This window comes from Tiliqua scincoides, chromosome 2 (genome assembly GCF_035046505.1).
Source record: "Tiliqua scincoides isolate rTilSci1 chromosome 2, rTilSci1.hap2, whole genome shotgun sequence".
Classification (NCBI taxonomy): Eukaryota; Metazoa; Chordata; class Lepidosauria; order Squamata; family Scincidae; genus Tiliqua; species Tiliqua scincoides.
The window spans coordinates 235,340,625-235,364,722 of record NC_089822.1 but is presented as its reverse complement, the minus strand read 5'-3'; the positions used below and the strand labels follow the sequence as shown (position 1 = coordinate 235,364,722).

At 43.3% G+C, this 24,098-nt stretch overlaps 1 protein-coding gene across 1 annotated transcript in view; it reads right to left on the bottom strand.

Moving 5' to 3' along the window:
* Positions 1-1,871: 1,871 nt before the first annotated feature.
* The window catches only part of PDZRN3 (PDZ domain containing ring finger 3), a 242,832-nt gene continuing 220,605 nt past the window's right edge, over positions 1,872-24,098 (bottom strand). The window contains exons 5-10 of the mRNA XM_066616115.1: positions 21,558-21,645; positions 8,976-9,074; positions 7,795-7,857; positions 6,669-6,773; positions 5,562-5,678; positions 1,872-4,409 (exon numbers count right to left, since the gene is read on the bottom strand). Coding sequence (XP_066472212.1) covers positions 2,874-4,409; positions 5,562-5,678; positions 6,669-6,773; positions 7,795-7,857; positions 8,976-9,074; positions 21,558-21,645 — 2,008 coding nt within the window. The 3' untranslated portion in view covers positions 1,872-2,873. The remainder of the gene's footprint in view (positions 4,410-5,561; positions 5,679-6,668; positions 6,774-7,794; positions 7,858-8,975; positions 9,075-21,557; positions 21,646-24,098) is intronic.

Sequence of the window (24,098 nt, the reverse complement as noted above, 5' to 3'; positions counted from 1 at the left end):
TGCAACCACAGTGTAGCCCCAAGATAACAGAACAAAAATTCCCTTACCTTGAGGAAGCCTCCATGATTGCCTCCCCACCACAGGAAGGAGTGCATGCCCCACTGGCATGGCTACACCAGCACTGGAAAATTGTATAGGATTGGGCCCTAAGAGAACATCCTAGTTTAGAACAAACATGCCTGATCTTGTCTGATCTTGGAAGCTAAGCAGGGTCAGGCCTGGTTAGTACTTGGATGGGAGACCGCCTGGGAATACCGGGTCCTGTAGGCTTATATCATAGTCTTTCGTTGCCAACCAGCAGCAGAACAAACTGGGATTTGCTGTGATAGCTAAACAGTTCCAGATTGCTATTACCAAAAGTGGCAAATATGCCAAGATAATGGAACTTGCATTTAATCATGGGTGCTATGTAGAAATGGGATTAAACCATCAGTCGGCATGATGCCTGATATGATAATTAGAAAACCTTTTTCTTGCAAATAAAAACAACGCATGTGGATCTTGGGAACAACATTTTAGCTAGCAGCCTCTATACTGCTCGTGCCCACCCTAAGATAGATCATACCAAGGCCCAAATCCTAATCAGCTTTCCAGCTCTGACACAGCTGTGCCAATGGGGCATGTGCTACATCCTGCAGTTGGGGGGCAGTCATGAAGGCCTCCTCAGGGTAAGGGAAAGTTTGTTCCCTTAGCTTAGAGCTCCATTGCCCATACCTCGGTGCTTGAAAGTTGGTTAGGATTGTGCCCCAAATTGTTTGTTACATTAGTTCAGTATTGTCCAGCAATACTGGACAATACCAGAAAAATAGTTTGTCCAAGGCTCTGTGGTAAAGGTGAGATTAAACAACCATTTCAAAGGATGTGAAATATAAAACAATAATTTATTTTTAACTTCATTTAACTTGTTAATGTTTATAACTAGCCGTGATTTCATGAAAACTGCTCTCAATTTCAATACATTCAAATCTACAAAGCTGACAGCTACTACAATGGGCATTTCAAATTACACAAACAGTCTTGTAAAAACATTAGACACACATGCACATTCTTTCATCAGGTCACAGTCTTGGCAGACTTGCTTCAAAATCCTTCAGCACTGCAAAATGCAGTGGTTTGCTTTTTCTCTTTCAATGTGATACCTATATACTTCAGAAACTGCAGAGAGGGGAAAAAACCCTGTGTAGCTGTTAGCCAGGACTCTAAGGGGTTGTGTGCACAATATATTGACCTGAAGTGCCTTCAGTCCCCATGTTGGCTAGCAGTAGACAGCCTCTACTCTCCTGATGCCAATGAAGGAAAATGAGAATATATTTGCTACTGCTGGAAAGCAGGGGTACGGCTACCTACATGTTTGTAGCAGTCACTCAAAGGGGGTAACGCAGCTCAGAATGTGCTGAAGCCTGAGAAAATTTACTTTCTTAAAGAAAGTCCTCGGGAATTCTCAGATATTTCTCCTTGGAAGGAACCCTGAAATTGCTTCCAATTTCACTTTTCCAAAATTTTGGTGCCAGCCCTGTCTTCGGAATGGTGTGGAGGCCTGCTATTTGCATGACAGCCTCCAGTTCTTACAATCCCTGCCAGGCAGCAATAACAGGGCATGGGCAGCTCAACCCTATTCAGCGCTGGCACAGCGGGGCTGCGTGGTCCACACTGTATCCAGTGCTGAAATTGGGCAGGCCAGAGGTCTCCTTGGAGTAAGGGAACATTTGTTCCTCAAGCCCCAGTCTGCCCAACGGGGCTACTCAGATCTGCCCCAGGTACATTGCTGGTGCATGTCCAAGTAGCCCCATGTAGGACTTTCAGGGAACCCTGAGAAGGGGTTTAGGATAAGCCAGAGGTCTTCTCTGCCTCTCCTGGGCCTGAACCACCCCCTCCCTGCCCTCCCCTATCCCGAAACACCCTTGCCTCTGTTCCGCCCTTCCCCTGCTGCCATGCCACCCAGTGCAGAACCCTGCGCTGGTGGCAGTTCCACTGGATTCAGCACTGGTGGGACAGTGCAGGCCTTCCTGCTACCACTGCTGCCTACTTGCAAGTTGTTGAAAACATGCTTTATGGCATTTCTGCAACAGCTGGCGCAGGCGTTGTGCCAGTGCTAGCCCACATTAGGCTGGAGCTGTCAGATTGCAATCCTATGTGCATTTACCTGGGGATAAGACCAACTGAGAACTTACTTCTGAGTAATCATGTACAGGATTGCACTGTTACCTACAGGGTGGGTCACCATCTATGGCTGGTGGGCTGTCACTGAGGTTGGTGGATCACAAACGGGGCAGGAATGTGCGGTACACCAACAGGCTAAAGCAAATGTATGCACAACACCAAAGACAGGCAGTTTGATTAATGGTGCATATTACTGCAAAATGTTCCTACTGAGTTTGGTAGTTCAGCTAAAATATGGATAAAACAGCAACATGTGCAGAAAAAAGGTCACAATAGCAAAGATATATTGCAAAATATTGTTTTGTTAAAAATACATATTTGAAGTTGCCTTTGTGTTCTGCATGTGTAACCTTTTTTTAAAATATGAATATAGTTTTAAAAGATATTACCTGTGTAAGTATGATTAATATGGTATTTAAAAAGACTTTATGTAAAAGGGTAATAAAGTTACAAAAAAAGATACTATTGGTATTCCAAATAAGCTCTGTTCAGTATTGCCTTTGACGGTTTTGGGTGGATGACTCACTCTCTCGCTCGCTTGCCTGCTCTCCTCCTCGAGAACATTTGCACCCAGAGTTTGCTATCTGAATTATAAACTCGATGCAAGTGTCTTTTATATACAAAAAAACCAAAACAGTGTTGCCGCATTTAACGAGGCAGGAATCTCTACCCCAATGGTAGGGTTTTATGTACATAACTTTGGCACCGCAAGATTATACTGTTGTCACCGACAGAAAGGAGTTGTAAACTTTTGTGCCGTCGGGCGACTTTGTGCCGTGGGTTAAGAGTTCTTGGATTGTCATCCAATTGTCAAATATCTTTTTGTTTCTCTTCTTCATCATTTTTTTGTGGCTCAGTTCTATGATATTCATCTCCTTCTTGTCCTCAGTGCCTTGTTGTTCTTTCAGACATTCCAGCCTGCTCTGGAGCATAAACTCCCGCCTTCTCCTCTGCTCCTTGGCTTTCACCACATGCTGCTTCCGCTCCTCTTTACTCCAGTATCGGCCCATCTTCATTTCACTTATGGCGTCATCATCGGTGGTCATGCCGCTGCGCTCCTCTTTAATCTTTATGGCACGCTCTCTCAGCAGCCTGTCCCTGACAGGCCTCTTGGTTATGTAGCGGGTACCGTCACTCCTGACCTTGACTTTCCACTCCATTCTGGGTTCGCTCTGGTTGGAAGAGTTTAAATCTTTGCACATGCTCACTAAGCTCATTTGGCTCTGCGCATATTCCACCGCTGACTTCTGCTGTATCAACTGCATGTAGCTCTGGTAATGCTGGGCATGGGCGGGAATGTGGGCGTGTTTATAGGGAGAGTGATGGTACGAAGACAAGTAAGAGCTGCCTGGTTTCTGGGGTTGGGTTGGGCTTTTGCTTCCGTCACTTGCTTTCCTCTCTTTGATTTCCAACGGCTTGTTAAGGTCCACATCTTTCGGTTTAGCAGTACTGGATTCATGGCTTTCTGGGCTTGTCAGCACATTTTTTGAGCAGCCTTCTGCCCCCTCGCTGATTTGCAAATCGAGACCTTCTGCTGTCCTGCATAAAGAGTTGTTGGGGGAGATCTCCAGTGTGAGGGGCGTGCTTCGGCAGCTCTCTCCTGTATTGTAAGCACTGGAGCTGTCCTTGTCAGATTTTTCAGGCAGCTCTGTAATGTCTGAGAGCTCGTGCCGGCGGACATCTATGCTTGTGTTGTAGTTACGAAAGCCGCTATTGTGCAGCATCCAGGGCTCACGGTATTGCTCCTTCAGCTGCTGCATCTTATGAGCTCTGACGATGTTGAGGCACTCTAGTTCAATATTGCGCAGCTCCTCATTCAGCATCTCTAGTTCCCTGTCCACACTTTCGTGATCGCTCTTACTCATATCCAGGGTACTGTTGTGGTAATATAGGCTGTATGGGTTTGTAGACTTCACCTGGCATTTCAATTCTAGCAGTTCACGAAACCTCTCACACTCGTCCACTGGGATGCCGAGGAAATCTGCATCTGTGCAATCAGCGGAAATAAAGGACTCGTTACTGAACTGCATGTCACCACTGCCCAATGTGTCATGGCTGTATGTCAGTTTCTTCTGGCTTCCCAAGGTATTTGAGGAAGTAGTGTGGTCATCACCATTGTTCTCTTGCTCTGAACTTTCATCGTTCCGTGTGCTTTCATCAGTGCGGCCTACACCGCTGTCTTTCTCATGCTGGTTTGACAGAATAGTTGCAGTATCTGTGGTACCTCCATCCTCTTCATTCTTCTTCTTCTACAGCAAGAAATAAGACAATTTAAATCTGACACGGAAAAGATAAAGAAAAATGCAAATGATAGACGACTGTTATCCTGCCTCATTTTGAAAGATGTTCTGGAGAAAATTCACCAATAACATATGTAAGACTCACAGGGGTCTACTGCCAGAGTCTATGCTAGCACTTCAAGTTTTTCTGAGAAATGGCAATTCTCATTTTTATAAACTCTGCACTGACTTTTGAGATGGAAACAAACCAATGAAAAGATATCAGGGAACATATAAGTTGTCAGACTTTATTCTTAGGCCAGATTTTCAAAAGACCTTCTAAAAAAATGTTCTGTATATTTGGGGTTTCTTGTATACTAATATTTTGCTGCAGTTAATGAGTGTTGGGATCAGGAGACTTTAATTCAAATTTCCATTCAGCAAGGAAGCTCAGTGGATGGTCTTTGTTGTCACTATCTCTCAGGCTTATGGAGTCATTGTGGAGATAAAACGAGCTAATGATATAATGAGCTAATGATATACTGCAAGTCCTTGGGACAGAAGCATCGCAACAAAACACATAAAATGAGCTTGGTACTTAGATAAGAATTGTTTGGGGTGGGCAATCTCTAAAGTGAAGTAATATAGCGGAGAAACTCTTCCCAGTTAATTGTATTCTACAGTTAACATTCTAACCATGCAAGATGTTCTCTTATCAGGTATTCTTATTCACAGACAACTTCACAGTATTCTGTATACACAGAATAAGGTATTCTTATTCACAGACACAGTTCATCCATCCTAGGAACCTTACAAAAATAGTAAAGATTGTTTAATGTTGTTATTAGATCAGTGCTGGGGAACAGCATGACTTTGTATAAAATCTTTTTATCTGATCAGTGCTGTGCCATATCTGTATCAGAGCATGATGTGTACAGGTCAGTCCTTTTTATCTGTGGATTTGGAACCTGTAGATTTGACTAACTGTGGGTTCCAAGCCTGTGGTGTAGGACCGACTTGACCGACTGGAGGTCGGACCGATCAGAGATCGGGTATGTTTCTGATTCATTTATCCGTAAGTTTCCGCATCCACAGGAGTTCCAAGAACCCCTCCGTGGTGCCAAGGTTGGGCTATAATGTCACATGAAGATGTTTGGACCAGCCAAGTACAATGACGCCTACCTGCTGCAGCATGTTAGCAGTAAACTGCATTGCCTGGTGGTGCTGCTCCTCCAGCATGTCCATGTGTAAGTCATCCAGAAAATCATTTCTGTCGTCATCCATCCAACCTTCATCCAGCTACAAGGGAACATAAAACAACTTGCCAAATACTTTCACGAGAGTACAACACAAAAAAATATGTACCGGCCCCAAACCTAAATTCAGCAAGTGCCTTTCTGGAATCTTTATGCAGTATGCTTTCTTCTGTACGTGTTATGCTATAAATAGGGCACATGTACAAAAACATCCTGCTGTCTTTGTTGCTTGATATTAATCCTAAGGGCATGGGAGGACAAAGGGCAAAGGTGTGGATATTATTAATGTTGAAGTTCAAAACAGGAGACGATGCTTTACTCAGTGTTATGTGAAGGGAATTTCATTTCATGTTTGAAGAATTCCCTTCCCTCCCTGGAAACAGATTTGTTTCTGTGCAGGGGGATGAAGGATCCAGATGGGCTGGCACTCACACATGCAATAACTTGCAAAATTTGGGGCTGTTAAAAGCATAATGTATGAGGAACGGTTCAGCACTGGTTAAAGCTCCAGTTGGAGTGCTATGATTGTTCCTTTTAGTGTCTCATGTTGCAGAACATGATGAGCCAATGCTGGGAGTGAAACGCTCAGTCATGCTGAGGCTGAAAGGACCTAGGACTGCACGACAGATAGCGCTATGCTAGATGGTCTGTTCTGAATTCTCAAAGTGGCATGTCAGATGGGCCCAACTAGAGTCTCAGTTTCAAAGGAAACATATTTATTTATTTTCAGATTTGTCTGAAATATAGCAGATAATCTGAGTTAATAGGCCAAATGCTCTGAACTAACATTTGGATAATTACTGTTGCAGATTTAGGATACTTTGGTGCTACTTCCCACGCATCACTGGGAAGTTCTAATTCTGTAATAGTTCTACCCCCTACTCCCATGAACAAAGTCATGCTTCCCTGAACATGCTCCTCTCAGACTGCCTATGTCTCTGACTGACCACAGACACCTTTTATTTGACAGACACTATTGATTTATATAAAATCAATTGTATTCTTTGTTGTAATTATACATTAGATACAATACCTGGAGGATTTCCGGTCTTGCAATGAGCAATGAGACATTCTTGCTTTCTTCACTGGTGAGGAGTGCCACGGCTTCTTCTCGATTCTGTATCTCTATGCCATTAATCTGGAGAAAAACGTGCAAATTCTGTTGTGCAGCACTCCATACAGAAGAAAATAAGAGTGGGAACTAATACCTGCAGCTAGGAAAATCTACAACCCCAAATCTAGTTTTTAAAACTTTGCCCTAGCAAGCTAAAGTACCTGTCTTGGCCACATAAACTTTGACACATAAAAAAGTAATGTGACAACTGGGACTCACAGGGCTGTTGTGAGGCTGGATAAAATAAGGATTATAAATCTCTTTGCTTACTAAAAGTGATATATGACAGCAAATTCAATAAAATTATACCACTGTTTAGAGACAGTTGAATTGTCCCCTTCGGTAGTTTCTCACAACCATAATGTTGTCAGGGAACACTTTGTCTTTCATGGCTGATCTATGAAAGTAAATATTACTGCACTGGTTAAATGGCAGGAGAGAAGGAAAGTAGAGAATGATTTAAACATTTGCAGTGTTTTTTTCTTGTACGCGATTAATAATTAGCATATTGTTATCTGTCCAGAATCACCTGGCATGAGTAGGATATAAATTTAAAGACATCAAAAGTACGGCTGATCTGATGGTTACATTATATGTATGTGGTCTTCAAACTGTTCACCAAAAAAAAAAAAAAAATCCTAGAGAAGACTATTTATTTATTTATACAGGTATTTATATACCGCCTTTCTTTGGTCATCAGATTTCTCCTCAAACTTTAATCCAAGGCGGTTTACATAGGCAGGCTGTTCTAAACCCCCGTAGGGATTTTTACAATTGAATAGTTCTAGTCTGTCATAGAACTCCTCATTCCAGCTGGATTCCTTCCCGGTCTGGCCTCTCTCTGGCCCTTCGCCTCCCACGCTCCACTTGAGGGCAACTCCTCTCTGCCACCGAGAGGCTATTTGGGGCTATTTATAGTGGAGAGGGCTTTTGAAATATTCTTATGGGCTGGGTATCAGTAGTATCAAACAACTGGATAAGTGAAGAAGACAGAGGTAGTATGTCATATTCCAGAGAAGAACACCTGAGGAATGCGTAAACTCACTTGAATGATACGATCTCCCTCTCTGATGCGACCGTCTTTTGCAGCAATGCTGTTGGGGTCGATCTACAAAAGAATAGGTAGTTGTGTGCTTCATTTAGTTCAGTGGCTTTAATGAAAACATTTATAAGTTCAAAGAAATCAAACTTAGGGGAGGTATGATGATTAAAATGGGCTTGGTAAGTTGAAACTGCATAGGATTGGACAGAGTGGGTTGTTGCATAACTGATTGATGTTAGTGAAAAGAGTGACTGCATGACGAGCTCAGTATGGTAAGAGTGGAAGAGTCATCATGATCCTATGGGCCACACATACCTGTTTCAACACTTATAAACTTGATTGGTATATGTTAGTGAGCCACTGCATATTATTCACTGGAGGCTGAACTTTCATATCACCCAATGCTCATATAAACACAATATGTTTCAATGGCAAAAATTCATCTGCTCAGAGAGGAATCATTTTGTGTTAAGAACTGAAGTAATGTACCAATGTGTTACAAGCCCTAAGGCAGTAAGGAAGTTGCACCAGGGAATGTGATTCCCTCTGCTTGTGTTTGTAAATATGTCAGGGCCTCCTTTTATGTAGTTACATCAAGGGCTCACCATGAGGAAACAGGAATTCTCTTCCTGCTATGAACAAAATTTGACCATTTGAAGCAGCGGTATTAAACCCAATTGAAATAATTAACCTGAATAATTGTGATATTTGTGTCTCAGGACATCTAGGTGAATATGAATTAGAAGGTGATTGTTTTTACACAGAGAAGTAAAAGTTAGGAGTAAGGAGTGTTCTTGGTTTTCTCTTTTGTCTTGTTTGTGATATAAGGCTCACAAATAATTTAAGGTTCACAAATAATGTCAACCCTAGGTGATTCTTTTAGGAGTATGCTGGGTTCAAGAGTCCTTTACACATAACCTGTCAGACATGTTATCTGACAGTACATTACGTGAAAATAGTTCAAAATCCTTCTTTTTGCTCTTACAAAAGAATGAAAAAATGAAACCTGTACTTTGTACTGTTGTTTAGAAAACTGAGTGTCGTATTTCAAGTCTTGAGCACAGAAAGCATTTTGGATTACTTTGGAAGGAACATGACATATAATTGGCAGGCAAGAGCTAAGCAATTTCCCAACAGCTATAGTTAAAAAGGAAGGTGTTACACTGAAAGCTGTCCCATCTCACCTCACTGATATAAATGCCAATATCATCTTCATCATCAGTTCTGTAGCACACAGTGAGCCCAAACTTGTCCTGGCTGTTCACTCTATGCAAATCCACTTCCTGGGCAAAGAAAAGAACATTCCAAATGAAAGACCGATGAGTATCTATGTTTCATCTGTGAAAATGTCTCACCTCAAGCAAGAAACATCCACTGTTTCTTTTCCTGTTCTAAATGAATGGACTGGATTAACTTACTTAGCCAGAAGTGATTATGGACACACAATCAATACCGAGGGCAACTGTGACTCTTGTATCAATATGAAGTTTATTTTGAAAACAGAGCTTTTTATTGATAAGAGAAAAGAAAAATTATCTGTATTAGTGGTTCTCAAACTTTTAGCACCCACTTTTTAGAATGAGAATCTGTCAGGACCCACTGGAAGTGATGTCATGACCAAAAGTGAGACCATCAAACAGGAAAATTTTTAACAATCCTAGGCTGCCATCTTACCTAGGAGTAAGTCCCATTTACTATCATTCTTAAAAGCATATACATAATAGCCTGTTAAAAGTACAGATGTGTAACATTTCCCCAAATGCAGTCATTTGGAAGCATCAAGTCATTAAAATAAAAATGCACACTGAATGAATGGGGACCCAACTGAAATGGGCTCGTGACTCATCTAGTGGGTCCTGACCCACAATTTGAAAAACATTGGTCTGTATCTTACAGAATGGCAAGACTGGAAAAGTTAAATTTACCACATTTTTTCCCAGTATTGCTCTTTACAGTTTCCTTATCACAATTGTAAATATTTCTCAATATTACTGAGTGTTGATCTATAAAAGAGTTTATTCCGATTTTTAACCTTATTGGAGAAGCGATGCATAGTTCAAACATAAAAGAACTGATGCATAGTTGATCTATGTATTTCCATCATCACGAGTTGGGTGTGTTTTAGTATTCTGGAGATGTGTGGAGTTCTGAAAAAGTCCGCAATTCTAGGATGCTAGCTCTGGCCCAGTAGAAGGCAGCCACAATTGAACTCCATTGAAAGCAAGTTAGTTTTAACTACATATTTCCAGTGACTTTAGTGGAACTTAAGATAACACCAGCCTTCTGGATTAGTCCCTAATAATTGTGCCTGACAGCCAATCCAATGGTTGGGCTATGCCAGCAGAACACTTGTTATGCCAGTATGCGCTGTTGCAAAAGCACTGTAAAGCGCTTTGCAGCAGTATTTGTAGTTCCTATCCCAGTGAGAAGGCTGGAGCCTTCCTGGACATATCGGCAGTAATCACAAAGCCCACTGGACAGGGTAAATCTGGCACAGGGGTGGAAGTGGGTGAAGGTGGAACAGGGAGGCGATGGGGCAGGGTAGGTGGATCATGCCCAGGATGGGAGCAGGATTAGTGGCGCAGATGTGTGCTATATCTTAACCCCCTTCCTGGGCCTGATTCGCCTCAACTTGGTGTAGGTCTGGATCAACTTGGTGGAGGTCTGTTGGCTCCCTGCGGCAGCTGGGGCTTACCCTGAGCAAGGGGACAAATATCCCGAGGAGACATCCAGCAGCCAAAATTCCTTTGCAGCCTGCACTGGCCTTGCCATATTACCATATGGGAATTTAGTGAGGATTGGGCAGTACCACAAAACGTAATGTGGGGTTTTATATCATGATTATGGATGTGATTTATTGATACTAATCTTGATCATTAGAGTGAAGGAAGCACTGTTGTGAATTTAAGGGTTACATCATTTCTATTTGGGAAATTTCTCCCTTAGTTTATCCAAATATTGCTGTCTTTGTGTGTGTGTGTGTGTGTGTGTGTGTGTAAAACCAGAGCTGGCTCCCATTTGGCTTCTGTCATCATTGACTTGAGTTCTTAGAATTAAAGAGAAATGATGGAATGAACAGCAGTACTGACACGTGACGAGGAAGGAAGTTAAAAAGCTCACAGAGGATATTATGGTTTTATTAATATGAGATGTTTTCTTTTTGCCAAGGGAAATTCTTACCTAATGGCTTGTGCTTCCCACCTGCCAGACCAGAAAGACAATATGCTTTCTGGCAAGGACTCTGGAAACATTTAGGTATTCGCTTTCCCCCTGCTTAAAGCAATCCATGTCACTTGCTCATGAGAGAGGTTGAAATTACCTCGTAAGGCAAGTTTGCTTGGAAAGTCAAAATCTGAGAGTTTCTCCCGGACTGGAGTTACTGTGAAAACTAGAATGACACACCTTCCAACATGTCTTCTTCTTTTTTTTTTAATGAAGACACATGCTTGTGTTTTAGGCTCAGGAAAAATGCTTTGAAGCACTTGAAGTGAGTAAGCCCTGTGACCAAAAGCTATTTCTGTGTGTTATGGATGTGTGAGATGCTTACAAATTAAATATATACATTAAATTGAAACTGCATTTCCCAAGAATGCACTTTCCCATGTTGAATGCCATGCATTTTCTTATTTTCATTGTTAGCATTCAGGACAACACAGTGGAATTCTCTATCCGACGCAGATAATATTGTTCCAACCAAATACAGCAATAGTTTTGTTATCAGACACAAGTGGGATATGGGATGGCCAGTTACCCAAATATGCTGATTTAAAAAGCTTTCACAAGACCTATGAGCTCCCCATCTCAGATGCAGCTCCCTCCCACTTACCTGAGAGGGCTCCCTCTTCCTTCTTCAAAAGGGCCCTCTAGGAATAGAGACATGAATGAGGAAGGAGGGCAGAGTGGCACTGCAGAGGAAGCCCTGTCAAGTAAGTGAGGGAAGGGCGGGGTGCCTTGCTTAACTGACACTTTGGTAAGCAGCACACTCAAAATTTATTTAGCTGCATTTTGTTTAGCATCATGTCCATGCTACAAGACACAAATATTTATATCCTTCCTTTCTCCTATACGGTGGGCATCCAAGTTGGCTAACAAAATACAGTATATAAATATATAATCTGTGTCATCAAAACAATATAAAAATAAACTTTAACACACATGCACAATATACGAATGCATCAAAAAAATTGGCTAGTAGGCACTTCTAATCTAAACTAATCTAAACTAACCAATCTTGAATTGTCAGTTGGAGTCCTGCCACCTCATAAACACTAACAGAAGACTTTCACTGGTTTAAATTTGTTATTTTCAGCATTTTATAACACTGCAAAAGATCTGTACTACCTGGCAGATGTAAAGCACATGCCAATTTTACTCCATGAGCCAGAAAGGAAAAGAAACAAAAAGAATTTTAAAGAAGGCTTGGAGAGGCCCTCTATTTGTAACAAAAGACATCTTTGATCTACGATGTAAATGACTGTGGATAGGCACAATCCTATCCAATTTTCCAACACTGGTGTAGCCACAATGCAGCCCCAAGCTGAGGGAACAAATGTTTCCACATCTTAAGGTGGTCTCTGTGACTGCCTCCCCACCATAGTACATAGATGCAGTACATGCCCCATTGGTATGACTGCACTGGCATTGGAAAATTGGATAGGATTGGGTCTCCTATCACTGAAAATACTTGTGCTAACGAATTTGTTAAGCTGTGTTCTATTCCTAAACATCATGATACAGTTGCTGGTTCTTCCAACCCTACCAGTCAGTATTTGTTTAAATGCTGTGATTTTACAGCTGAAGGTTTCCTGTCCAGGAGGCTATTCCTGGACAATCCTTTTCTTAAGGTTTCTGTTTGTTTTTTTCTAGTTTTTCAGCAAAGACTCTTGACTTCAACCTTAAACTTCAAGCTGTCAACTAACTTTCTATATTTCTTTTTAACATGACTTTGTATCATTCAGAAGACTGGGGACCCAATCCTATCCAAGTGCTGGTGTAGTTGTGCCAGTGGGGTGTGCGCTGTATCCTGTGGTAGAGGGGCAGTCAATGGGAGCTTCTCAAGGTATGGAAACATGTCTTCCCTTACCATGAGGTTGCATTGTGGCTACACCAGAGTTGGAAAGTTGGATAGGATTGGGCCCTAAATGGGGGAGGAGAAACAAATGGAAGTTCAATTATCACTTCTTTATCAGTTGAATGATAATTAATCCCATTTTTCCAAAAAATCTTGATCATACTACCACTCAGCTTGCCTTTAATCCCAAACGTTTTTGGCATGACTTTGAACCTATGGCTTACGACAAACCCAGGGCAGCTCATGGCTCCCAAGTTGCCTAGCACAGCTTTAAGTAATACTTCAGCTTTCTTAAGTATTTGAGAGTGCTGATAAAGTAAAGTAGAACACTGTAATAACGGTATGAAATGTGCTTATGAAGTCCGACACCTTCATCAGGGGAGAGTGAAAAAGCATCTTGTCTTTTAAATTGAAAGGGAAATTGCTGGCTTTTAATGCATTAATACAAGGACAGCCCTCACCATGTAATAGTCTTACCCTCAGAGCATCTCTCAATTTCAGCCCGCTGCACCATTCATTGGGGGGGAGGACAATAAAACTCACCAATATGAATAATTTATTGGCTTGTCTAGATGACAGCTGCCACGATAAGCAAACTCTTGTTATTTACTTGTCAACATGTGCAATTTGTTTTTTTTTTTTTTAAAACAGAGCAGTAAATGTCAGTGACATTTCAGATGGTATTTAAATGATTTTCAATCAATAGACGCTATTGTGAATGGCTGCGCTTGCTCTTGTAGTGCTTTCTTTTGTTACAGAAAGGTTGAACAGATCAGTATAGTGGCAGAAGTTTTTCCATATTTCTAAGGCTCTGGCATCATTTTTAGAAAGGGAATTGAAGCCAATCAATAAGGAAGACTAGATAATGTCAGCCAAAAAACAGTTGCCGGGGCTCAATAATTCAGGTTTTACAGGGAGGGCGAAAGAAGTCAGTAAAACTCTCTGGCTATAGCTGAAGTTTAGAAAAGTTACTGCTAGTTGAAAAAATAATTTCCTTGGAACAAGTGCTTGCAATCTACAGTATTGTAATCTGGAGACATTTCAGTTAAGAAATGTACATGGAATATCATAATTTATTCTATATAAATGGCACATATTCTAGCTATGGTGAAGGAATACACCAGTGCGTGGGGACGTTTAGGTATGATCCAGCACTCATAATTTATTAAACGCTACATCAGCTTTAGGTACACATCAATGGACTCAATGAAACTTGCTTCTGAGTAAATTGCAAAACTGAAAATATGAATTGTTGCAATTTCTCATGTATGTCAATTTGTTAAGGAGACACTGTGAGACCTTTGGGACAGGGAACTACCTTCTCATTTATTTTGCTATGGAAACTGCTTTGTGAATCTGTTTTTGGTTTAAAAGTGTTATATAAAGGTTCTTAACCTGACTCTAGTTATTTCATGATGCTACTTGTTTATATATAAACTTCAATTTTTGTTGACAAGGAACATCTGAAACCTGTCAAATCCATCTCCTGGTGACATAACAATAGTACTGTATAAATCTTACTATTCATGTCATATGATTTTTCAAACTAGGATGCAGGGCCTTTTTATTTTTGATAAATTTCCTGAAGGCTTGGAATGCACAACTGCAAATTTAAGCTGATGCTTCAAAATGAATGTACTGAGTATGACCATGAGGCATTACGAAGGCAGAGCGCGATCGCTCCACTCTCACTTTCCCTGATCCGGGGAGCTCTGCAGGCACTCGTGCCTGGGTCCCTACACCCAGGGATGGCTGCTGCAGGGACTGGGGGTGCACCCCAGTCCCTGCAGCCCCGTCAGAAGGGAAAGTGGAGCGATCACGCTCTGCTTCTGGTTTAGCGGAGCAGGGTGTGATTGCTCCGCTTTCACTTTCCCTGACCTGGGGAGCCCTGCCGAAGGTCGTGCAGGGCTCCCTGCACCCCCGGGAGGCTGCAGGAGGCTTGGGCAAATGTACCCAAGCCCCTGCAGCCCCCGAGCGGCGCGATCCTGGGGATCACGCCGCTGCCTCCCCCCCTTTTAACCACATGAAACCAAGTTAGTTGATTGGTCAATCTTAGCAGCCACTGGGCTTGCATGCAATGGTTTAGGATGCTGTGCTGTCAACCCCCTTTGATGTTGATCTGGCAGTCCCAGGACATTTGTGTAGTTGCAGAAGCATGGGTCTTTGCTGCAGAGCTGTCAATAACCACCATCATAGGCACAACAGAACTGTGGCATGCAAGGTTGTTGTTGCTAGGACTGAACAGCAGATAATTTGGGGGCAAATTTAGGATGTGAAATGGCCCCCCATTGGAGAAACCTTAATTTACCCAAAGATTTAGGTAACTGGTAGCTACTAGCAACAACACCATGATTTCACAAATCACCTGGTTTCCTAGGAAACATGGGGCTCTTTTCTGCCTTTTAGCACTGTGATCTCTGATACAGTGTGGGAAGACAGGGACACATCATGTTGCCAAGGTCACCAGCTATGCTGTGCAGCACAACACTGGAAGATCAGAATGGCCAGGTCATTCAGCATACAATAAATGTGAACAGCTCCAAAAAAAAAAAATCAGGTGGATACACTGCGTTAGGGGGACAGCTGGCTTTCCAACAGCACAATGGCTAACTCCCCCCTCTAAACCACAGATGAAATATGTGTGTGTGGGGAATGTAACTTTGTCGCCTGTGAACAACACCATGAAGTTACTAGGCTAGCTGTGGCTCGGTTGTAGCTGTTGCACAGCACATATCTCCATTCACCAGGAAGTGCCTCTTCCATTGAAATGAGAGGCAAAGTCTCTTTGGGTGGCAATCTCCAGTGTACATAACAAGAACTCTTGTTGCTAGTGTCTTCATGATATGTAAAAGCAGCCTCAAGTTAGCCTTAGTTGTGAGACATAATTTGTTTTTGTTCTGCTTTTATGTCATCTGCTTGGAGCTTAAGTACAACCACCTTCACATGGATTCGTTGAGTTTAAAACTTAGGCCAATGTTTATGTTGCAAACATGCTTTTATACTGGATGCTTTTGGTTTTTGTTCCCACACATTTTTAACACAGAACCTAAGCATTTCAATATGCTTTACAGCCAGCACGCACCACTTCCGTATCCTCTGTTATGCTGCACTGCTGTCTGAGATAAATCACTCAAGAAGTATTGAAATACATAACACATCTGAGGAAAGGGAGCTCATGGCAAATGGTCTTTGTAAAAAGAAAAGAAATTCCCCTCAGAACAGCCTCAGAGCAGGTGTTTAGTACCTGAATTTTTATGAGTAATTAGATGTAGGCTTACCCTTGGGTACAATCCCCCTAGCCCTGGTTAGAAGAAGAAATAACGGGGATTTGATGCTACCCTACATATGATAATTATGTGTACTTAGAAAATAGAACAGCTGGTTCTTAGTTGCCTGTGCCTTAATAAAGTTTTAATATAATCATAAAGCTTCAAAAGACTTTATGGACACGGACTCCATAAATTTAACACCATCAACACATTTTTAACTTTTAGACTGTTCTGTTTTGGAAGGATCTTCTTAGTTTATACCAGGGTTCTCCAGACCCCGGCCCATGGGCTGAATCTAGTGCCTGCTCTAATCTCTCCCCTGTGTGAATGGAGCTTGCTGTTCCACAGGGGAGCCTCCATTTCATGGCGCCGATCTCTCCCTAACTGTGATCACTTCTGGTTCTGTTGGTCCAGAAGGCTTCGCGCCCGGATATCCAGGTAGATATGACTGGCTAGAGCATATTTTGGGGTGATCAGTGGCAAGGTAAGCAAGTCCCCTGGTGGAACAGAACACTCCATTTGCACCAGGGAAGCCTTTCCTGGTGTGCAGTGGTCTCCAGTTTGGAGACTGCTGGTTTTAGACAAAGTAAAAACTCTGCAACTGGTTAAGGCAGATGAAGCACTGGGAGTGCAAGGGATTGGGGTGATCCTGGGTACAAGAGGGCGGTAATGAATAATGCAATGTCTGATGTGACACAGGCTAAGTTCTCACCAACATTAGATGAGTAGACATGCCTGCTTCCCACCCATATCATTTTGGATTGCCAGTGAGAGCTCACACAGCTGATGGCTTTTTCCTATCAAAAAAAATCTCCACGTAAGGAAATGCATATCAGATAGATGGGCTCTTGTTCTGTCTTTTCTATGACATCTGAGGTATTACTTTTTCTTGTAGGTAGCGACATTCTATCGTATGGGTTCCCACCTACACTCTGAATTGGTGTATTTCAGGAACACATTTATCACCTCATTCACCATTAGTGAGAATCAGCATAACAAAGAACCAAAGATGGGGAACAAAGCTTGTAAAGTTCCTCAGTTCTCTGTCATGTTTCCCAGTGACCCACACAGCAAACTCTCTCTACCATTCTGCCAATGCACATGGTTCATTGTTCCCCAAACACCTTTCATTAGTATAATTCAAATGAGCCAGAACAACTTCCCTTGTTCATTCATTAGCCTACCTACAGCGTTACAGACTCACAGCTCAATCCTGGGCTTTCCAGTGCCCGCTGCAGCACTAGCACCAAAGCAGCTCCTGCTGTATCAGGCCAGGAAGCAGCCAGAGATCTCCTCAGGGGAAGGGGATTTTTGTCCCATTCTCCTGGGGAAAGCCCCAAGCCCCACAATGGGACTTCTCAAGTCTGCACCGGTTGTGCCAGCAAAATAGGCAGAGCAGATCCTTCCAGCCCAACACTGATCCCACCCCCTGCCGCCCTCCCACTGCCCTCCCCAGAGGCTGCACCACTGCCTAGCAGTAGCACTTATCTCCGGCGACAGTGCGTTCTCCTCCTGCAGCCATGGGCCCAATGCCGGCGCTCCTTATTCGCCGGGTGCTGTAAATGTGCTTTATGTCATGTTTACAGCACTCAGTGCCAGTGCTAGAACTCAGTGTTTGCGCCGGGCTTCTTTTGGATAGGGCCCTTAGGAATGGCTAAAAAGGATACCTAGGACAATAGTAAGTATTATTAAGAAGTATTAGCGTAAATTGTTTGAGATGCAGATTATTACAGCGTGCAGAGATATGGGAACTTGCTTTCTCTATTTGAAATGGAAGCAAGGCAATTGCATATAACGTTTTGGCTCCGTGCCAACCTGTGGAAGACAAGGAGTTCTAAACAACCTGCTTTGCTGAAATCCATAAGCCATTTACAGTGAGGCACAAATAGACTAGTGTGTTATGATATTATTATTATTATGATGCCTGAAGTCATCCATAATGACAAGGCTTCAGAATAATAGATAATTATACAAAAACCGCTGTATACCCAAAAGGAAATTTGTGCTCAACAGATTATTGAATTATGCTATAGACAATCTCCTATAAGCGCCATTTCCCTACTTTATAAAATCTGAGCCAGTTTTTTTCAAAAAGAAACAAAAGACTGCTTGTACTGGAAATGGAATTGCTCCCCCAGTGCACACGCTATAGGGTGTTGAGAATGGATTCTTATTCTCTTTTAGAATAGGCCTTTCAATATGGAGGGTAGCTTCACAGTTCAGGTTAGATATGTCACCCCTACTAATTTTTGTGAGCAGCCTGAGACCAATTTATTGAAAGGTGAATCCACACCAATCCCTAGTAGCTGCTCAGTGGCTGCAAGGGTGTTGGGACTGAATTTTCCCTCAAGCTCTGGCAACGTCACCAACCACAAAGACTTAACAGCTTGGAGGGTGGGTGAGTGCAGTAGCGTACCTGCGGGTCCTGGCGCCCGGGGCAACACCCGCTTTTCCACCCCCCCACATCCCTTGCCCCCCGTGACCCAGGCAACCCCCTGTCCCCGCCCCCACCTGTGACCCAGAAGTAATTGTGGTGATGTCATCATCACCGCAATTACTTCCATGTGGTTATCTCCTCTGTTCCCCCTTTGGAAAAAAGGGGGGAACAAAGGAGGCAGCCCAGGTCCCAACGGAGCCTTCAGTGCGGAGTTCTCCATTGCTTTGGGGCTGCTGCAAGCCTGCCTGTCTGCGGTGCTGCTTCCAGCAGCCCCAGACTGCTCCAGAAGAGACCTCTGCACCGCTTACAAGCGGTGTGGAAGCCTCTGTTGGGGCTGGGGAGAACCAGAGCGTGCTCTAGAACATGCTCTCACTGCCTCCAGAGGCCTCTGGAGGCAGCAAGAGGGGAAGGTGCCCAGGCCAGAGCGTCAGTGCGACAGGAGTCACACTGATACTCTAGGGTGCCCCTGCCCTCTCCTCCTATAAAGGAGGAGATGGGGGGCAGCTCAGTCTGGCGCTGAGTCGCTACTGGAGAGGCAGCTTCTTACTGCCTCTCCAGGAGTGCTTCTGGGTGCCCCTCCTCCATTGGGAGGAGGCTTTCTTAAAGGGACAGTAGCTACTATGGAGCTTCTCTCCCAAAGCGGGTGGGCGGGCGGCGGGGGGGAGGCTTGAGGCAGCGCCCCTGGAGGGCATTTGCCCCATCTGCCCCCCCCCGGTAACCAGTGGGGGAGTGCTGCTGCTTTGAGATACCTTAACTCAGCAAACTTGATTGGTAGCAATGAGCTGGGATTGGCTGCTGATCTGCCTGTCACTCAGAGCCAGGGTAGGGTTTCCCAGTGGCAAGAAAGATAGAATTTGTTATCTGGGCTATATCTTCAAAATGCTTACTTGTTGATTACTATTATGGGGTGGGGTGTGAAGGTTCAGGATAGTTGGGTCCTGCTGCAGATTTGTTTTATAGGTTAATAAAGTTTTAGCCTGTCTGACTTCTAGTATGACTTGTCTTATTCAGGTGTGGGAGCAATAACCAGATTTTTGGTGACCACTCAAAAGTTAAGGAACATGTTTGCCGAGGTTAGGGGAATTGTAAAGATATCGTGTGATACATAACTGGCAGCCCAGCCCATATCCAGCATGGGCTGGGGCTGGCTGAGGCGCACATCGGAGTAGGGGAATGAACTCCCTTTACCCTGTGTTGCACTGTCAGCCCTATGGAGCTACTCGGATTTAGGTCAACAGCATCGCTGATGCAAATCTGAGTGGCCCAGGTTGGGCCGTCCTGGCCAGGGGTGGGGTTGGGATCTGGACTAAGTGCCGGATTCAGGTCCCACCCACCTCTGGTCCAGACTGCCCACTAGCCTGCCCACCCTCCTTTGCCCCCAAATGCCTTCAATCTGCCCTTCCCAACCACCTGCACTGGCTGCCCTTGGCTGACACAGCCCTACTTTTTACTGGTGTCGTGGAGGCTGGATGCAGGCTCCATAGGCTGGTGTGCATCCTTGTGTGAACCCAGCTGACTTCAGAGGAGTTGAAAATGTGCTTTATAGCAAGTTTGTGACAGTACTGGGCCGGCATAAGGGACTTGTGCTGGACCAGAAAGCACTCAGGATTGCACTCTAAGGACCCAGTCCTATCCAACTTTCCAGCACCAGTGCAGCCGCAATGCAACCCCGAGGAAAGGGAACAAATGTTCCCATACCTTGAGGAGGCCTCTGTGACTGCCTCCCCACCACAGGATGAAGTGCATGCCCCATTGGCACAGCTGCACTGGCACTGGAAAATCGGATAGTATTGGGCCCTAAGTCTTTTGAGAAAACCACATATCGATTTCGGTTCTGTGCTATGCAATATTATTAATACCTGTAATGTGTTTTTCTATATTGGTTTATAGTGTGATTGTGATGACCATGACGCTTGAAACAAGAAAACTGTTAATGTAGACATGTTATTAAACCTTAAAAGCAAGAATGGCAATTTTGAAATGTTTGAAATTTGAAATGTATGCTTCCATTATAGCATAGTCTATATAAATCTCTTGGAGCTTAATTTCTTGCAGCTCCTAGACTCTGGCTTTAGATAGTGAGCTCTTGTCTTTAATGGCCAGGCATTCAGGTCTTGTGGCTCAGTGCTATCATCCTTACTGAGAGTAAGTCCCATTGAGCATGATGCAACTCACTGATTACACACATATAGGATTGCATTCTAATATCAGCCTGTAGGGTTTAGGTAGGCAATTCTAGTGCATTTCACTGATTCTAACAGGAACTGTGGGCAGTTACACAGGGGACTCATTGACTATAGCTGTGAAGTCATTAATTGTGAGTTAAGGGACTATAAAAGCCTAGATGATGGACTGGAATTCAGAGCATGTTTTATGGCAAGAGTAGCCCAGGTGGTTTGATTTGATATTTGCTTCCTTTTCAGCACTCCTACTTCAGTTAATGAAACAAGTGCCTTTGTGGTCTATTAAGACAAATTTGTCAATAGGCAAACAATAAAGCAAGAAGCTGCCTCAATGTTTTTTACACTTTGACCCTTTCCATTGATCTTGCTTTCCTAGGTTTGGAAAAAAATTCTTAAGGGATTTTAGAGAAATGCTATTAAGCCACAAACCACAAAACCACAAAGTATGAAGCTATGTCTATACAAAGCTGTAAAAAGGGCACCAATGTTCACCTCCTCTCATTCATCATATTTTTACTACAGGGCAAGCCCATGTCTATTTATATAGCAGCCAAGGACACGCTCTCTACTCCTTTAATTACATAACATTTAATTAACTGCATATGGAAGTGAATGAGCACTGGTTTCCTGCGGCCCATGTGCCAAACTACAGAACAACAAAGGTTACTTGCAATCATACTTCCACTACAGTTTGGTAGTGTGAGTGAATAATTTTAATGCAGTGCCTAACTGCTATGTCCACAGCACATGAAAATATATTAAAATATTTTGTATGTTAGATGACCGCTTCTAGTTATTACTCATACCTCTAATTCTAGCTCTTCTCTGTCCATTTCTTGATGAATGCCTCCCATGTAATCATTTGGGTCATAGTATTCGTGCCCTGATGAATGCCTGAGAAAATAAAGCACAGTTTAGGTTATCGCTCCCTGTTCTAATTAACATATTAATCCTCCCCCAGCCTCATGGCAGATCATCACTAATATGTCACACATACATCCCAGCCGATGCAATGCAGGTGATCAATGGTGTTGAGGACATAAGCTCATTAAACAAAATAGCAAACAAATATAAAAACTGTCTACTTCCTTAATGCGACAGCCAATACAGGCAGGGCTGGCCCAGGAGAGAGAGAGAGAGGAGCATTTGTTCCAGTCAATAGTCTTGAAAGAAAAGCCACTTGGTAGTACATAAGAACATAAGAACAGCCCCACTGGATCAGGCCATAGACCCATCTAGTCCAGCTTCCTGTATCTCACAGCGGCCCGCCAAATGCCCCAGGGAGCACACCAGATAACAAGAGACCTCATTCTGGTGCCCTCCCCTGCATCTGGCATTCTGACATAACCCATTTCTAAAATCAGGAGGTTGCGCATACACATCATGGCTTGTACCCCATAATGGATTTTTCCTCCAGAAACTTGTCCAATCCCCTTTTAAAGGCGTCTAGGCTAGACGCCATCACCACATCCTGTGGCAAGGAGTTCCACAGACCGACCACACGCTGAGTAAAGAAATATTTTCTTTTGTCTGTCCTAACCCGCCCAACACTCAATTTTAGTGGATGTCCCCTGGTTCTGGTATTATGTGAGAGTGTAAAGAGCATCTCCCTATCCACTCTGTCCATTCCCTGCATAATTTTGTATGTCTCAATCATGTCCCCCCTCAAGCGTCTCTTTTCTAGGCTGAAGAGGCCCAAATGCCGTAGCCTTTCCTCATAAGGAAGGTGCCCCAGCCCCGTAATCACTTAGTCGCTCTCTTTTACACCTTTTCCATTTCCACTATGTCTTTTTTGAGATGCGTCGACCAGAACTGCACACAATACTCCAGGTGTGGCCTTACCATAGATTTGTACAACGGCATTATAATACTAGCCGTTTTGTTCTCAATACCCTTCCTAATGATCCCAAGCATAGAATTGGCCTTCTTCACTGCCGCCGCACATTGGGTCGACACTTTCATCGACCTGTCCACCACCACCCCAAGATCTCTCTCCTGATCTGTCACAGACAGCTCAGAACCCATCAGCCTATATCTAAAGTTTTGATTTTTTGCCCCAATGTGCATGACTTTACACTTACTGACATTGAAGCGCATCTGCCATTTTGCTGCCCATTCTGCCAGTCTGGAGAGATCCTTCTGGAGCTCCTCACAATCAGTTCTTCACCACTCGGAAAAGTTTGGTGTCGTCTGCAAACTTAGCCACTTCACTGCTCAACCCTGTCTCCAGGTCATTTATGAAGAGGTTGAAAAGCACCGGTCCCAGGACAGATCCTTGGGGCACACCACTTTTCACCTCTCTCCATTGTGAAAATTGCCCATTGACACCCACTCTCTGCTTCCTGGCCTCCAACCAGTTCTCAATCCATGAGAGGACCTGTCCTCTAATTCCCTGACTGTGGAGTTTTTTCAGTAGCCTTTGGTGAGGGACCGTGTCAAACGCCTTCTGAAAGTCCAGATATATAATGTCCAGATATATAATATATAATAATATATAATATATATATAATATATATAATTATATATATAATAATATATATATATATAATATAGTAATATTGTTTGTTTATTTCACTCTAGGTAGGCAAAACCACAAGGGAGATAAGAAATGGGGGAACAGAGCAATTCTGTGTGTGTGTGTGTGTGTGTGTGTGTGTGATGGCAGGGGCACTATGGTTGAATAAAAGGAGGATGGAAAAGAGATGGATGTGGGAAAATGGAATGGCAGAACTAAGCCTTATTGGAAGTCTGCACTACGACACTGTTAACATTAATTTTTATAATATAAATGTTTAAGATTATATATTAAAATCATGTGCCTGAAGCTTGCTGATACTTGTGATGGGATCGTCTGGGAAAGTAGTAACATTTTCAATCAGAGCAGCCTGTGCTCGCCCTTTACATCATGCCTTAAAATTTCAATGTACTTCTGGAGGCAACCATTGTTCGCCAGCAATGCCTTCTTAATTCAGTCAAAAATTACTGAGCAGTGAGAAATCCTTATTCTCCCAACTGGCTCTATTGCTTTTTAAAAAAGCTATCATGCAAACTCACCTATGTTATCCCTCAACCCAAACCAAATATTTGGAACAACAGGTTAGTATTGCATAGTGTTTCTCAACGAGTGGTATGGGTACCACCAGTAGTACTTGAAGTGGTGTCTGGTGGTACTTGTGGGAGCCCTGGACCCCTGCCACCTGGCAGTGAGGCCAGGAATGTGACACAACAGCAGGTAGCAGGCTTCAAAGCATGTTTTTCCACACTCAAAAAAACCTTCCCATCCACCCTGAGCCTTTTACTTGTGCTTGTTGTGTTGCATCTGGCCTCCCAACCCAGACATAACTGGT